General features: G+C 35.9%; 3 protein-coding genes and 1 long non-coding RNA gene across 5 annotated transcripts in view; 1 reads left to right on the top strand and 3 right to left on the bottom strand.

Moving 5' to 3' along the window:
• The window catches only part of LOC115890370 (helicase SKI2W), a 59,994-nt gene extending 50,296 nt beyond the window's left edge, over positions 1–9,698 (bottom strand). The window contains exons 1-9 of one of the 2 annotated variants that reach the window (XM_030910584.1): positions 9,319–9,698; positions 9,050–9,266; positions 8,422–8,998; positions 8,075–8,371; positions 7,646–8,023; positions 7,376–7,520; positions 7,093–7,225; positions 5,484–5,629; positions 5,201–5,428 (exon numbers count right to left, since the gene is read on the bottom strand). In XM_030910584.1, the coding sequence (XP_030766444.1) occupies positions 5,201–5,428; positions 5,484–5,629; positions 7,093–7,225; positions 7,376–7,520; positions 7,646–8,023; positions 8,075–8,371; positions 8,422–8,998; positions 9,050–9,266; positions 9,319–9,501 (2,304 nt within the window). In that variant the 5' untranslated portion in view covers positions 9,502–9,698. The remainder of the gene's footprint in view (positions 1–5,200; positions 5,429–5,483; positions 5,630–7,092; positions 7,226–7,375; positions 7,521–7,645; positions 8,024–8,074; positions 8,372–8,421; positions 8,999–9,049; positions 9,267–9,318) is intronic. The other variant, XM_030910577.1, reaches the window with a different exon arrangement.
• Positions 1–14,957, bottom strand: part of LOC115890430 — an 82,572-nt gene that overhangs the window by 59,333 nt on the left and 8,282 nt on the right. The gene's annotated exons all lie outside the window — the stretch shown is intronic.
• LOC115890399 (protein ALP1-like) lies at positions 10,720–12,038 on the top strand. Its single transcript, XM_030910631.1, has 3 exons — positions 10,720–11,046; positions 11,137–11,345; positions 11,433–12,038. The coding sequence occupies exons 1-3, from the start codon at positions 10,797–10,799 to the stop codon at positions 11,799–11,801; spliced, it is 828 nt and encodes a 275-aa protein (XP_030766491.1). The 5' UTR covers positions 10,720–10,796; the 3' UTR covers positions 11,802–12,038.
• Positions 12,046–13,883, bottom strand: LOC115890391 (nucleoporin GLE1-like). Its single transcript, XM_030910619.1, has 4 exons — positions 13,275–13,883; positions 12,967–13,229; positions 12,641–12,763; positions 12,046–12,513 (listed from the first exon to the last, which is right to left on the bottom strand). Exons 1-4 carry the CDS (start codon positions 13,502–13,504, stop codon positions 12,194–12,196), a joined length of 936 nt encoding a protein of 311 aa, XP_030766479.1. The 5' UTR covers positions 13,505–13,883; the 3' UTR covers positions 12,046–12,193.

The raw sequence follows: 14,957 nt of genomic DNA, 5'->3' as shown, positions 1-14,957 counted from the left end.
TTTAGGCGGACTCGCTGATGGATGTCGTCCATCTTTTAACGTAGTCTGTGGACATAATCTTCTCCAGCGACATCTTCTCCAGGTCGACACCCAAACTTCAGATAACAAGGTAGACGCACTTCCCGTCCCATAACGATGCTGGCTGGAGTTTGCCCTGTGGATTCTTGGACGGATGAGCGGTAGGCCAACAGGAACAGGTGAAGGAATTTGTCCCAGTCTCTTTGGTGGTCAGAGACTACTTTGGCCAAATAACGGTTGATGGTTCTGTTCATGCGTTCAACCATCCCATCGGATTGTGGATGTAGAGCCGTTGTCCTGGTCTTGCGGATGTTAATGACTTCACAGACGCCTTGGAACAGATTGGACTCGAAGTTTCTTCCCTGATCGGAATGAAGCTCCATGGGAACACCAAACCTGCAGATCCGTTCTTTAACAAGGGCATCAGCAATGGTGGACGCTTCTTGATTTGGCAACGCGTAGGCCTCGACCGATTTACTAAAGTAATCCATCACTACCACAATGTATTTGTTGCCATCGCTCGTCTCCGGGAAAGGACCAGCCACGTAGATCGCTATTCGTTCGAAAGGACTGCCTACATTGTACTGACGCATTTCTTACACCAGGCCTTCACGTCTTCTTTACAGTTCACCCAATAGAACCGTTCTCGCAGCTTGCCAAGTGTCTTAGTAACACCAAGATGTCCACCGCTGGTTCCATTGTGAACTAAGTTCACTGAACTTCCTCCAAGACTTCCGGGACCCTCTTCTTCGGAATGACGATCTGTCTTCTCTCTTCTTGTCCCTCTGGTCTCTCAATCACACGGCGAAGTAGCCCGTTATCTATTACCAAGGAATTCCACTGGGCCCAGTACGACTTCACGTTCGGCGAATATCTGCAAACTTCCTCCCACGTTGGTCTTTGGTCCGCGCTTTTCCAGTAAATTACTAAACCTAATTCTGGGTCACTGATTTGGTCGTTTGCAAGATCTTCTGGTTGCCAAGTATCATTAATCACAGTTGTTCTTAGGAGTTTCGCTTCTTTCTCTTCTGCTCGGGAATAATGCTTACAGTCCTTAGCGCAAGGTCTTCTGGAGAGTGCGTCGGCATTTCGATAGATTGCCCCAGCTCGATACCTGCCCTTCAGGATTCTTAAACTGCAACAGCCATTTCAAAGCAGCATGGTCTGTTCTTAACAAGAACTTTCTTCCATAGAGATACTTGTAGAAGTGTTCCACTGCTTTCACTACTGCTAGTAATTCTCGTCTGGTCACACAGTAGTTCCTTTCTGGTTTTGACAAGGTCTGAAATATCTGAAAAGACTGAAATATCCAATTACTTTTTCTTGACCATCCTGAATCTGAAACAAAACAGCGCCTAATCCAACATTACTAGCGTCGGTATCCAAGATAAAGTTTCCGTTGCCAAGAGGGTAGCTAAGTATGGGCGCACTAGTCAGGGCCTTCTTCAATCTTCGAAATGCCTCGTCATAATCTGAGTCCCAAGAGAAACGCCTCTCGGCTTCGGTAAGTCTGGTTAATGGTTTAGCGATGGTGGCGAAACCCTGCACATAGCGGCGATAGTATGTGCATAGCCCCAAAAAACTTCTGAGTTCATGTTTGTCTTTGGGTATCGGCCACTCTTCCACTGTCTTGGTCTTCTGTGGATCTACCGCAACTCACTGGGAGGAGACTACATGGCCCAAGTAGTGTACCTTTTCTTGACACAGATGACATTTCTTAAGGCTAAGTTTCAAGCCAGAGCTCGCTAGTCGCTTGAAAACTTCTTCCAAATTCTTCAGATGATCGTCCAAGGATTTCCCAACCACTATGATGTCATCCAGGTATACTAAACAGGTAGTCCAGGATAGTCCCTTTATCTCAGACTCCATTAGTCTTTCAAAGGTAGCTGGCGCGATGCACAATCCTAAAGGCATGACGGTAAATAAGGCAGCCCGGAGCCCACCGAGAACGCTGTCTTCTCTCTGTCTTTCGGCGCCATGTCGACTTGCCAATATCCACTCTTCAGATCTAACGTAGAGAATATCGTTGACCGTGTGTCTAGAGTATCGTATATCCTCGGCAGGGGATAGCTATCCTTCTTGGTAACATTATTGAGCTGCCGATAATCAACACAGAACCTGGTGGTACCGTCTTTCTTCTTTACTAGTACTACCGGCGATGTCCACGGGCTGTTAGATGGTTCGATGACATCCTCTTCTTTCATTTCTCGAAGGATTTTGTCAGCTTCTTCACGTTTGGCGAGCGGAAGTCTTCGCGGATTTTGTTTGATTGGTCGTGCATCTCCGGTATCAATTTTATGTTGTACTAAATCGGTACGACCTGCTTGTCCTGCTTCTCCTTTATCAAACACATCTTTATACGTGATTATCAGGTTTCTTAATTTTCTACTATCTTTGGGAGATAATCCCTTAACGTTTACTAACTCCTTCACCATTTTGTCCGGAATTTTTGGAGTCGAAACTTTGGAGGCTTCCACGCTTCGAATGACTGAGGAGACCGAACAACAGTACCCTAACAGGGTTCCCTTCTTCAAGGATACAGAATAATAATTTGTGTTCATTACTCTCACCGGTACAGTCTTCTTCGCTCGTAGCATGGCTTTTCCAACAGCGACCCCTCGTCCTATTTCGCTGTCATGGTTCCTTGGCTCCAACAGAATAATACTCCCATTATTCATTTTACCTTCCAGGATCGAAACATCTTTTGCTACTACCACGCGAAACGTCTCCTCACATTTTCGATGTAGAACCACTTCTTCTCTTATTTTCAAAATTCCTTGTTTGAGGTTTAGTTCAAAACCTCTAGTGGTCATGATGTCCATTCCGAGAATAAGTTCATCTTCGATGTCTGCTACTAACACTCGATGATTAAAACAGGTGCTTCCGATAACAAAATTAAGATCTACCTCTCCATGGATGAGAGCGGAGCTTCCTGTAGCTGTACGTAGTCGCCATTGTGTTGTTTTAATCCTTTTTGATGTTTTAAGGATATCCGGCCTGATGATCGTTTTGGTCGCACCCGTATCCAACAGCATGGCCCGTAACTCTCCATCCACAAAAATGCTGTTGAACTTGTGTTGTAGCGATGCGACTTGAGCAGTTTTCGTTGGAACCTGTTGGGTACTGCTCGATATGTGTCCCTTTGATTCGACACTTGGCAAAACCGGGTCCACGTCCTTTTCTTTACAGTGACTTCTTACGCGTCCTCCCTGGCCGCAATTCCAGCAACTAGTCGGTCCTTTCTTGCCCATGTACTCCTCTATGACTTTCCGTACAATGCTTTCCACGGAGTCGTAGGAACATTTGTTGACCGCCCGTACTCTCACTAGACCGAGAACTTTGTTTCGCTGCCTCAAATTCTAGGGCACGTGCTAAAGCATCCACCAAGCGCGTTGTTGGGTGGGCTAGAAGAAGCGCTTGCCTTGTCTTGCTGTCGCGTAAGCCGTCGGAGAATGCCTGTACTGCCAACCGCTCCATAATAGGGCGTAGCAGGGTACGCAAGGCGAACGAGGCGGGCTACATCGGCTTCAAACTCCTGCAGAGACTCATTTGACTTTTGAATGTGATTTTTTAACTGGGAATGATAGACATGTTCCAAATAAGCTTGGCCGTACCTCATTTCTAAATGTCGTACCAATTGCTGATAATCTCCCTGTTCCGATGGTGACAGTGTCTGCAGGATGTCAGTCGCATCGCCTCGCAGTGCGAGAGTCAAAGCGGTAGCCTTTTCAGATATTGTCCATCCGTTCGCTCTCGCAGTGGCCTCAAACTGGCAAAAATAATTGGCCCAAGCGATTTTTCCGTCAAACTGTGGAGGCTTTTAACAACTGACTTTGAGATATACTTATTTTCGACGAGTGTCGGGCCCTCCGACGATTCTTGACGTTTTGGTGAAGTCGCCTTCCCTATTTCTTCTTTCAAAATTTCGATTTTTCGGTTTACATCATCCTCAATATGTGTTATTTTGTCTTGTAGTTCCGTAGAATTCTCTATAATTTCTGTTATCTTTTCTTCTAAATTAATTATTTTATTATTAAAGCTGGCCTGTATGTCTTTAGAATTTTCTGCGATCTTATCTTCTAAAATATTAATTTTATCACTGATTTTCTCTTCTAAATTAACTTCCAAGTCAATTATTTTACTATTCAAATTGTTCCAGTTGTCTAATTTTTTGATAATTCTCTGTCATTTTATCATTCAAACTCTCTTCCAATTTTTGAGAATTTTCCGTTATTTTATCTTCTAATTTTTGTAGGCACAAGTCAAGGTCACCTTCCAACTCAAAGCAAAATGTGTCAGGATCCTCACCTTCCTCAATCAAAACCTCAAGCTTCGGGCGTCTGATTATATATGAGAGAAACAGACAATCCAGATTTGTCTCGAGAATTCTTATCCGTGTTCTACCAACTTCTATTCGTTTTCAAACGTCGCCGGGCGTATGAGTCATAGCCGTGTGGCTGGCCTAAGGCCGAGTTCACACGGGTCCGCAACAATATTATTTTGATTTTAGATCATGCCGAGTACGCAACAAATTTCTTATTATTGTATATTTAAAAAACGTGTTAGAAATTGTCACAATATGACGATGTAAGATTTAATTTATTAAATACTGTAAATACATTTGTTAATGTTTATTTCATAGTTTAATTAATTAAATATTTTATTATTAGTTTAAAAAGTAGTCTTTTTAAGCAGTTGTAAAGTTCTAAATTCAGAGACGTAGGTACATTTATTAAGTAAATAATTTGAACATGGAAGAAAAGCTTATATACCACAAAAATTTTAATAGTATAAATAAAAATAATACTGTAACAATAAATAATCATTTTGACATAAGTCATGTCAGGCGATGCGACAAATCAAAACCAGCCATATGACTGACCTGTCAGTGACGTCATTCTGGAATGGTCTATATATAAAAAGTTGGGTTATATGACAAAATATTTAAAAAATTCCAAGAGAAAAGTTGTTCAGAATACGATTTTACATCTATGTGTCAAATTTCATAAATATATAGGTACATCAAGAGAAAAGTTGTTCAGAATACGATTTTAGATCTATTTGTCAAATTTCATAAATATACAGGTACATACTTTCGAAAACTATATTTTTGTTTGAATATTTTAAAATTGTATTTCTTTATATAATCACGCCATGTATATAACAAAGGATTCTGACTTACCATCACAGATTTTCTTTGTTCCATATATGCACTTGCGGTATCATAGAATTTGACTAGCGGCTGAAGATAACTACTCAGTTGATCTTTGCCTAACTCTTCAAGCTTTTTTTCCACTTCCTCCAATTCAACTTTAATATCAGTTACTTTCTTTTGATGGTCCACTTCTCCGAAACTTCGTGACATCATCCCTTCTACACTGAGAGTTTCAACCCTGAGTAAACTTAATACCTAGATATCTTTCTGATTAATTCAGAGCATTTAAGATAAAAATGGACAGTTTTACCATGCCATAAGTTAGCCTGAATTGACTGGTTAGCTTACTCGGTAAGCCTATCATCATAGCTTTCAAACAAGATTCGGATGGTATAGACATTTTGCAAAGAAGAATGACAGTGCCTTTGTCATCTTTGCCTCTGCGACCAGCTCTTCCTGTAATAAGAAAACTATAATAAGTTCCTTAATAATATAAGTTAGATGATAAGAACTTTCTTTTCACATTAATAAGATGATAAGGAAGATAAATGTTCTTTTAATTTGTTTAAATTTATTCTTATATATTTTATGAAAAAGTATAAAAAGCGTCAAATAAAGGGACAAACGCTCTGTCCATCTTTTGACGTTGACAATAGGCATTTTCCCATTATTATTTTTCCCTTGTAATCGGGTCATTCAATTTCATTTTCAAATGTATTTCTTTGAATATATGTGTATTTACTAAATTATTTAGTAAAGAATATATCACAATAAAAATAAAACTATACAAAAATATTTTCCTCACTCTACTTATAATTTTTTTACAGTGAAATTCTAGACATAGAGTTTGTTCAGGCATCGTTCACCGCCAGGTCATATATTGTCGAACTCTCTCAATTATTTATTTTAATTTAATAACCAGATGAAAGAGATTGGTGACGGCATTTCACTGCATATTCTTTTTAGTAATTGTCATTGTCATTTGATTTGAGAGTCTAATTTTATTGACGAACATCGATCAATGTCAAAATTAAAAATCTATTGTTGCTATAAAACAATATTTCAATTTTTTTATTGCAAAAATGCCTCAAAGATTTAACCAAAAAGAACTAGAGCTCATTTACTGTCCTCTATTCACGCAGTTGTGCAGCTCTCTGAACTGTTCAAGAACGCGATACTCTCACTCCATTCAACTGAGTCATAAAGTTCAGAACTGTTCAGCGCCATATGAACCTTAGATATGAACGCACCAGGCTACCGCGCACAGCTCCTTTCAGAACCGTTCGTAAAGCTCTGGAACTTGAAATTCGCGAATGGAGGACAGCAATTGCTAAGCTTATAAATAATTTTACATGAGAAAGAGATGCTGGTAGAACACTCTTGGCCCGTGGACGCCGTATATGAAGTAAGTGCAATGCAAGTAAAATACAAACCGATAGCGTTTTTAAATAATATTGTGAATAGCTGATGCTTTAGAAATTGGAATTTCAACAGTCCAAAGGATTGGAATTAAAGGGATCATAACTGATGAAGAGTTGAAGAAAAAATGAGTAAATGCAAGGAAAAAACGGAACTCGCTCATATAATCTCATAATAATATAGAAACTAAAATTTAATTATTATTATTTAATAAAATTAAAATAATAGTACATACTTAAAATTTTCTAAACAATATGAACTGATCTCAGCCACACCCTAAAACTAATATTTGACAAATAACGATGACGTAACAGTGCACGATGCCTGAACAAACAGTAGCTAAGGTATTCTGTGATATATACAGCGCGAGTCTAAAAATGCAATCTACTACTTTTGAACAAAAATGACCGTAACAGACGTACATTTTCAGTATGTACATCATACATTCTTTCGCTGGACGGACTATAGGTTTTTAGTCAAATAAAATAAAAAATATATACCAGCCATTTGGATATATTCTGCAGGAAGAAGATGTCGATGTTCAATGCCGTCATGCTTCATAACTGAGTCAAATATTACTGTTCTAGCAGGCATATTGACGCCCATGGCAAAAGTCTCTGTAGCAAATAGTATCTAAAAGGAATATGTTAATCTGGAAAATATATACAAGATGTTACTTTTATATAGTAAAACTTTCAGTTACAATGTGTTTAAACCTGAGAGAATATACTCTAAAATGAATCGACTTGGAGCACCCTATATACATATACGTAACATACTAACTTTGATAAAGCCTTTTTGAAAAAGCATCTCTACAATTTCTTTAATTATAGGCAGGACACCACTGTGATGAATTCCAATGCCTCTGCTCAAAATATCTCTCATTTTTATAATCTGAGGAGTTTTTTGGTCAGATTCATTTAAAGATCTGAAGAATAAAAAATACTAAAGGTTGCATGATAACTCGGTTAGCAGAGTGACAACAGAAAAAAATCTCTGATAGTATCAGATATTATAGGTGTATGGTAACTCTGCTGGTTAAGAAAAAAATACCTAATGCATTTACTGAAGAACACGTGGATCTGATGCTTTTCTTTTTCTGTAGTCAAATCTAAACTAGAAAGAATTTTGGCATTTGTATCGCATTTTTGCCTTGAAAAAATGAATGCAACCACTGGAAGTAGATCACATTTTCTAAGGTGATCAACCAAAGCAATCCATAATGTTTTCTCCTGTTTGTTGTTTAAAAACTTTATATTTTTATCTTTCAAACACTCCAAAGCTGTATTAGCCTTTATATATCCCTCTTCTGACCATTTTTCAGCTTCAAGTATTAAAAATCTCTCATCTCTACTGCCGCCCCATCTACCAGTGTAAAGGAAATGTTGGAGAGGCACTGGTCTTTTTAATGTTGTAATTACATACACTTTCCTGTAAAGTAAATATTATGTTTAGGTTCAAATGTTTACAAGAAATTAATACCTTTGATGTGTACGTCCTAGCCAATCAGCAAATTCTACTGTATTTGGAACAGTTGCACTAAGAAGTACTACACATACATGAGTTGGTAACATAATTAAAACTTGTTCCCACACGTGGCCTCTATCTCTATCATTTATGTAGTGTACTTCATCAAAGATAACATATTCCAAGTCTCTTGTAATGTCACTGCCACAATACAACATAGTTCTGAGTATTTCAGTAGTCATAATTAGGCAAGAAGCTTTCTGATTTATTTGAAAATCACCAGTTATTAAACCAACATCATTAAACTCATCTCTAAAAATTCATTCATAATTAATATTCTACTAGTTCATGCAAAAAAAAACCTGAAATCCCTGTATTTTTGATTTGACAATGCTTTTATGGGTGAGGTATATATAGTTCGGGTCATATGTTTCTGAGACAAAGCGATAGCATATTCTGCCACAACAGTTTTACCAGCAGAAGTATGGGCTGCAACGAAAACATGATTGTGTTGCTCAAGTTGAAGAATGGCCAACTTTTGAAAAGGATCCAGCTCAAATGGAAACCTCTTAGCCATATCAGGAATTTTTTTATTAAAATCATTCACTGGTTTATTTGGATCCAACAAAACAGCCCATTCACTATTTTTAACTGTTGAATTGTGTGGATGGCTCAATGTTGACAAGTTAATTATTTGGGGCTCTTTTGGAACAATATCCTCTTCTTCAGGAAGGACATTGCTTTCAAGTTTATTTTCCACATTGGTTGATTCAATTTCCTGGCTTTTTAATTCTCCTAAAAAATGTTGTTCCTTATGAATAACATCTAGTAAATTCAATGTTTTAAGATTTCCATGAGTTGTATCAGTTTCTTCTAATAGCTTTTTATTATCTTGAATATCTAAACTATGCGAAAAACCAGGAGGTACAGTTAAGAACCCTACAAATTAACAGTTAATTTTAATTATTCACATATCTACAATGTAGTTACCAGATTTGTCCAAAATATGTTGCTCAGGCAAATTTAAAATAGGTTCTGGAAAACTTCCAGGCTGAAAAGGTACATATAGGGCATTGCCTTTAGTTGAATCTGTAGGTGGGGCTGGAGCTCTATCAAAGGACATAGAATTCTTAGCGGTTGCACCAACAGAGTTTAGAGCAACCTCACGGAAACCTATAATTCTACCACTGTCTAGATCTCTTTGAACCTATAATCCAAAAATATTATAAATATCCTTGCAATGAAACCTAACATTTTACTCTTAATGTGGTGGATACAGGAGATAATTCGTATTTAATGAGTTCCTCAGGAATAGAGTTACGTAGCCAAATTTGTTGGCTTCTTTCATATTCATGAATAGGTAAACTTTCGGGACACAGTAAGTATTTCTGTAACTCATCTTCTATAATAGGCAAAATAGGAGGGGGCTCGAAATCATCCATATTCCAGATAATAGCTCTGATAATAGATAACTTCCTCTGTAACTTCTAACCAGCTTCTAACTTTCTCAGATTATTTTTTTTTAAATGAGGTTAAAATCACGTTAAAATCATAGAGAAATATATTTTAATTACCACAAAACACATACACAAAACTTTATGGTTAAAATCATAGAATAACTCATGAATAACTAACTGAAATTTTTTAAAATTTAAGGTTAAAATGTAAAATCATGGCTGCGTTCAGATTATGTGTTATCTGTGGTATTAACACAGGTATTAAGGACGACCAGAGAATAGGTACATTAAGCTTGTTTCATATAGACGCGAATCGCGAATTGCGAAAAGCGATTCGCCAAAAAATATTCGCAAAATTTGGACCTATTTCATACAGTCGCGAATTTTAGGGACATTTCATTTTTGCTCCACTGAAAGTTACCAAAAAAAAATCATAAACTGAGATAACTTAATTTGTTTTATACATATTTATTCGTGTTTACGATCTTTATTTTATATTTTATAGCATACAATATGAGTTTAAATTTGTTTAATAATTATGAATATCGATTACGATTGTGGGATTGGAATAGAATAAGGTGTAAAATTGCCATTTACTTATTGTTAAAACGTAGAAAAGAACGGGTTTATAGCACAGGTTTATAGGTCATTTATGGGCCATTTGGGACATGTGAAATATTCAAATTTCGTAAGCAACAAGGTGCTTGTCGCAGTTTAATTCAAGAAATAAGGAAGAAAAATGAGAAAAAATTTAGGAATTTTCACAGATTGTCTGTATAGGAGTTTGATAACTTAGTTGAAGTTGAAAAATTGTCACCATTCACCATATATATCAAAAACATATTATGCACAGAATATACTAACGAAATGTGTATTTAGGAATACACTAACGAAATGTGAATGATATTATGTACGAGAACCATAGACTTAAAATAAAATATAGACTGAGCATCTCATTCATAAATAGCTGGAACATGCGGTCAGACCAAATACGTTTTAATTAAAACGTATTTGGGTCAGACACTAGAGAATTATGGCACTTTTCAAATACTGACTTTCGTTAATACTGCTGGGCCTTATTTAATTAGCGACGGTCAGTATTTCTGTATTTAAAGAAGAAATATGGCAACCCTTGTTATGACGTCTTTATTTTCTTTCGTTAATCCTTATCTTCTGATCTGTGGGTATGTGGGTTTTATTGTGTATTCTTACGTGTATTCTGTACTGTAATTCTTTAGGTTGGATTTTTTGGTTTATATTTACGATTTTCGATCAGAAAAATGGAAGAACTTTTAGAAGCTGCAATTCTAGGAGGTGCAAATGATGCTGAAATTGAATTTTTAATATTAGATAATGTCCTAATAAACAGAGACAATATAATGGAGAATGGTAATAATTTCACACTGGATGATTATGCTGATGAGGATGTAAAGAAACATTTTCGATTTGAAAGGCAAGACATTTTGCAATTAGCCAACTTTTTAGGTATACCAGACCCAGTACGAACCCAAAGAAGAGTAAAAGTAAATAGTACGTATGTTATGTATTGACAAAAATTGTGTAGAATATTTTTTATTATATTATAATTTTTTTGTACTTTACATATTTTAATATTTCTAGATGTCACTGCTCTTTGCATTTTGCTAAAAAGACTTGCATATCTTAATCGCTTGAGAGATATTTCACCAATGTTCAGTTTATCCCCACAATCAATATCTGAAGTTGTTCGAGCTACAACAGATATAATTCTGGCAAATAATGGAAGATTGTTAAATAATTTACAAGACCTACAATGGTTGGATAGAAATAAAATGACATATTACTCCCAGGTTAGTAGATCAGTTTTATATAATTAATTAAGATCCGTTTAATGTAACACATATACTTCCCAGTTGTTTATTTACTTTTATCTTTAGGCTGTTCATGCAAAAGGTGGTGCTATGCAAAACTGTTGGGGCTTTATTGACGGCACTGCAAGACAAATATGCCGTCCATCAGTGGAACAAGAAAATTATTATTCAGGGCACAAAAGATTCCATTGCCTTAAATACCAGTCTGTGCTGTGTCCAGATGGGATTATTGTAAGCCTAAAAGGTGCATTTCCAGGCCGAAGACACGATGCTGGAATATTTCGGGAATCAGGACTATATAATGAGCTAGAGCATGTAGCTAATTTCAGTCCTGATGAAAAATTTTCTTTATATGGAGACCAAGCCTATGGTTTAATGGATTTACTAATAACACCATACCAAGGCAGACCTACAACCGTATCAACAGCAGTTTAACCAGTCAATGAAAAGGTTGAGGGTATCTGTTGAATGGGGCTTCCAAAAAGTAGTAGGACAGTTCGCATTCATAGATTTTAGAAAAAACCAGAAGCTTCTCATGCAAGATGTCGAGTCAATGTATAAAACAACAGTGCTATTGACGAACTGTCATACATGTCTCTATGGAAGCCAGACGGCAACATATTTTAATATTGTACCACCAAACATAAATGTATATTTTGGAATTCAATAATAAACCTACTTTTCTATAACAATTTTTTATTTTTACAACTACATTTTACTTAACTAACATACCTATAACTAATTTAAATGAACTAAAAAAAAACTAAACACTAATAACTAAAAAAAAAGCGACTGAAAAAAATAAAATCTATGTAGAAAAAAACATTTTATTCCTTGTGGAGCAATTGGTCAATCAACTTTTGTTGTGATTGCATCAATTGTATTGACAATTTTCTTTCTGCAATGTCTAGGTCGCCACGATTTTTTTCAGCCTCTAACTTAGCCATCACCTCTTTGTGGTGTAGTTCCAACTCTTTTTCTCGTAACCGCATTTCTTCTCGTTTTAGAGAAAGTTTTTCCTGTTCAATTAAAATCTTTCTCTCCTCCAACTCGAGTTCTTTAATTTTAATATTATTTTCCCTCTCATTTTTCTCTTGTAGATATAGCAGGGCATTTTTTCTCAAGGGCTCTTTTTTTCTAGTTTGACCTATAAAAAATATTTAAGGATAACTAAAATATTATAATATAATTTACTTAAAAAATAACTGGCTCTAAAAATCATGATATGGGTATAAACATAGTAATAATTATAGGGAACTATAGGTAAAGCCTACCTAAGATTTTTTTTCTACTAGCAGGAGTTGGTTTACTTTCCTTGGAAGTGCTAGGGGTGGGAGGAACTGTAGGCTCAGTTATTTCTTCCACTATAATCTCTTCTTGAGGTGCCTCTTCGTGAACTAAAAAGAGTAATAATCAGTCTATCAGAACAACTAAAATTAGTTGATGAACTAATACTAAACAATAAAAAAGTAGGATTTTCATTTGTGGTAGTCTAAAAATTTGAATTATTAACCCCTAATACATAAAGACAATATAAACATAAGTTAATAACATTCTAATATTTCATTACTTTGTTTTCTATTTGCAAGATTAAACTTACTAAAATAGCAGTGCTCATCTACAGCCATTGGTGTTGGAACCTCATTAATAACTTCCTCTTCCACCAATCCTTCTTCTATCTCTCCAAATGTTTGGGCACAGGCTTCTCTTGCTTTCTTCCCCATTTCCATGATCATGTGATCCTTAGATGAGGACGATGATGTGGATCTCTTTTTTCTAAAATCATATTTATGTTCCTGTACAAGGGAACTTACCTCCTGGAGCAACATATTTTTTTCACAGGGGGGTTCCTCAATTCCCGATCTAAAAAAAACTTTGTTTACATTTGAATTAATGGTTTTGACTTACCTAATTTCGTCAACTTTAATTTTATTTAAGAACAATTCAATAAGGCGTTGTACGTGCTGTTTCAGCGTTTTTATTAAATAATTTTTGCCCGTTGTGATGGCCACATTCGATTGAATAATTTCCCATCCTTGTAGATTTATTATGGGGTTGACATTTAAAAACTCCCGCAATAATACTAGGTCGTCTTCGTAGGTGAATCGCAACCTAGTAGACTTATTACAGCTATTCATTATTAAAAAGGCAAAAGGCAAAAGGCAAAACGCAAAAGGCAAAAGCAAAGGCACAGCAAAAGGCAAAAAGTAACACACGTTCTGACACGACGCGACGCTCTACAGGTTATGATCTTAAGATCATAAACGAAAGAGCACCCACAGATCTGTATAAAAATTTGTTGCGCATGCGCCTAAAATAACGACATGAATAGTGACAAAATACTGCCTTTCACTATCTTGTCACAAATAAGGAAGGGTTTTATTTTATTAGTGACCGTCCTTATTTGTCGTTAAAACTGCGCATGCGTAACTGTCAACAATGTCAGAATAAGAATGTTTTTATTAGTGACTGCCACTATCGGCGCGTGCCATAATTCTCTACTGTCTTGTTATTGTTTTAGGTTATAACGAGTGCGACACGAGCGATAGATAGGTTGTCTCTGTCGTAACGGTCGTTCCCTGACGACTCTGCCGAGAAACACAACAAATAATTGTCTCTTCGTTCTCAAGGCATTCCGAACGTGCCTTAACTCTCCGTATCATAGCTGGGTAATTTTTTATTTTAATGAAGCTTATAATTAAATTAAAAATATATCTTATATTTAAACTTTTTATATTTTATTAAGATTTAGGGACAGGTTTTTAAATAAAAGTTTAGAAAAACAATTCTAGGAGTCCAAAAAAGGATAAAATAATAAAATACACGTTATAGAAGAAATTTTTATAATCGAAATTAGGTAATTTTGAAATTAATAATAAATTATTAATTTTAGTCAAACATTTACAACCCCTAATATTAATCAATAAAATAGGATCTATTCCACAGATATAATAGAATCGGTGACAGGGAGAGAAAAAAAAATATGATTGTTGTAATTTTTTCTGGCTATGGATGTCTTATTATGTAAATTAGAGAAAACATAATATCTGTTCCATTAAAGCAAGGAAGGTGATAGGAAAATATGAAGTGGATAAAATAAAACTACATATATTTAACCTGGTCCTGGTACTGTTCCATTATACCTGGTGAGTGGCTCATCCCCTATAATTTTTATATTTTCAAATAAAAAACAAGATTTAGTATGTTAGTATATGAAATAAATTAGGATTGATTGACGCATTCATTGTTTTGGTCACTCTGTTTCAACTTGAAATGACTATAACTTTAATTTTAAACGGCACCCCTGGTATATTTCTACCATTCGATAGGAAGTTACGACTCTGAATAGAATGACATACCATATGTCAACTTTGACATTTTCGCATATGGTTTAACTAGAAAATAAGGATAGAGAATGAGCGTCAACATGTGCAGAAGGTCTAATCAAGTTGGGCGCCATATTCCAGGTCTTCCTGTCATTTTGTATATAGGTGGTAATCTATAAGTAATCAAAAATCAATTTGCTGTTTCTTAACCATACGGGAGGGTACCTTAAAAGTAAATAATGTGTAACTGAACGAAGTACTTGAA

Source organism: Sitophilus oryzae, unplaced genomic scaffold, assembly GCF_002938485.1.
Source record: "Sitophilus oryzae breed Bouriz unplaced genomic scaffold, Soryzae_2.0 scaffold_1178_pilon_pilon, whole genome shotgun sequence".
NCBI classification, from domain to species: Eukaryota; Metazoa; Arthropoda; class Insecta; order Coleoptera; family Curculionidae; genus Sitophilus; species Sitophilus oryzae.
This window is presented reverse-complemented; position numbering and strand designations above follow the sequence as displayed.

What these genes read in the sequence shown, in the direction of transcription:
- LOC115890399 (XM_030910631.1), top strand. Translation starts at nt 10,797, where the DNA reads ATGGAAGAACTTTTAGAAGCTGCAATTCTAGGAGGTGCAAATGATGCT. An exon ending in AAGAAGAGTAAAAGTAAATA is followed by an intron (nt 11,047 to 11,136) that starts GTACGTATGTTA and finishes TAATATTTCTAG; the next exon opens with ATGTCACTGCTCTTTGCATT. An exon ending in AAATGACATATTACTCCCAG is followed by an intron (nt 11,346 to 11,432) that starts GTTAGTAGATCA and finishes TTTTATCTTTAG; the next exon opens with GCTGTTCATGCAAAAGGTGG.
- LOC115890391 (XM_030910619.1), bottom strand. Translation starts at nt 13,504, where the DNA reads ATGAATAGCTGTAATAAGTCTACTAGGTTGCGATTCACCTACGAAGAC. An exon ending in ATTAAAGTTGACGAAATTAG is followed by an intron (nt 13,230 to 13,274) that starts GTAAGTCAAAAC and finishes AGTTTTTTTTAG; the next exon opens with ATCGGGAATTGAGGAACCCC. An exon ending in AGATGAGCACTGCTATTTTA is followed by an intron (nt 12,764 to 12,966) that starts GTAAGTTTAATC and finishes TACTCTTTTTAG; the next exon opens with TTCACGAAGAGGCACCTCAA.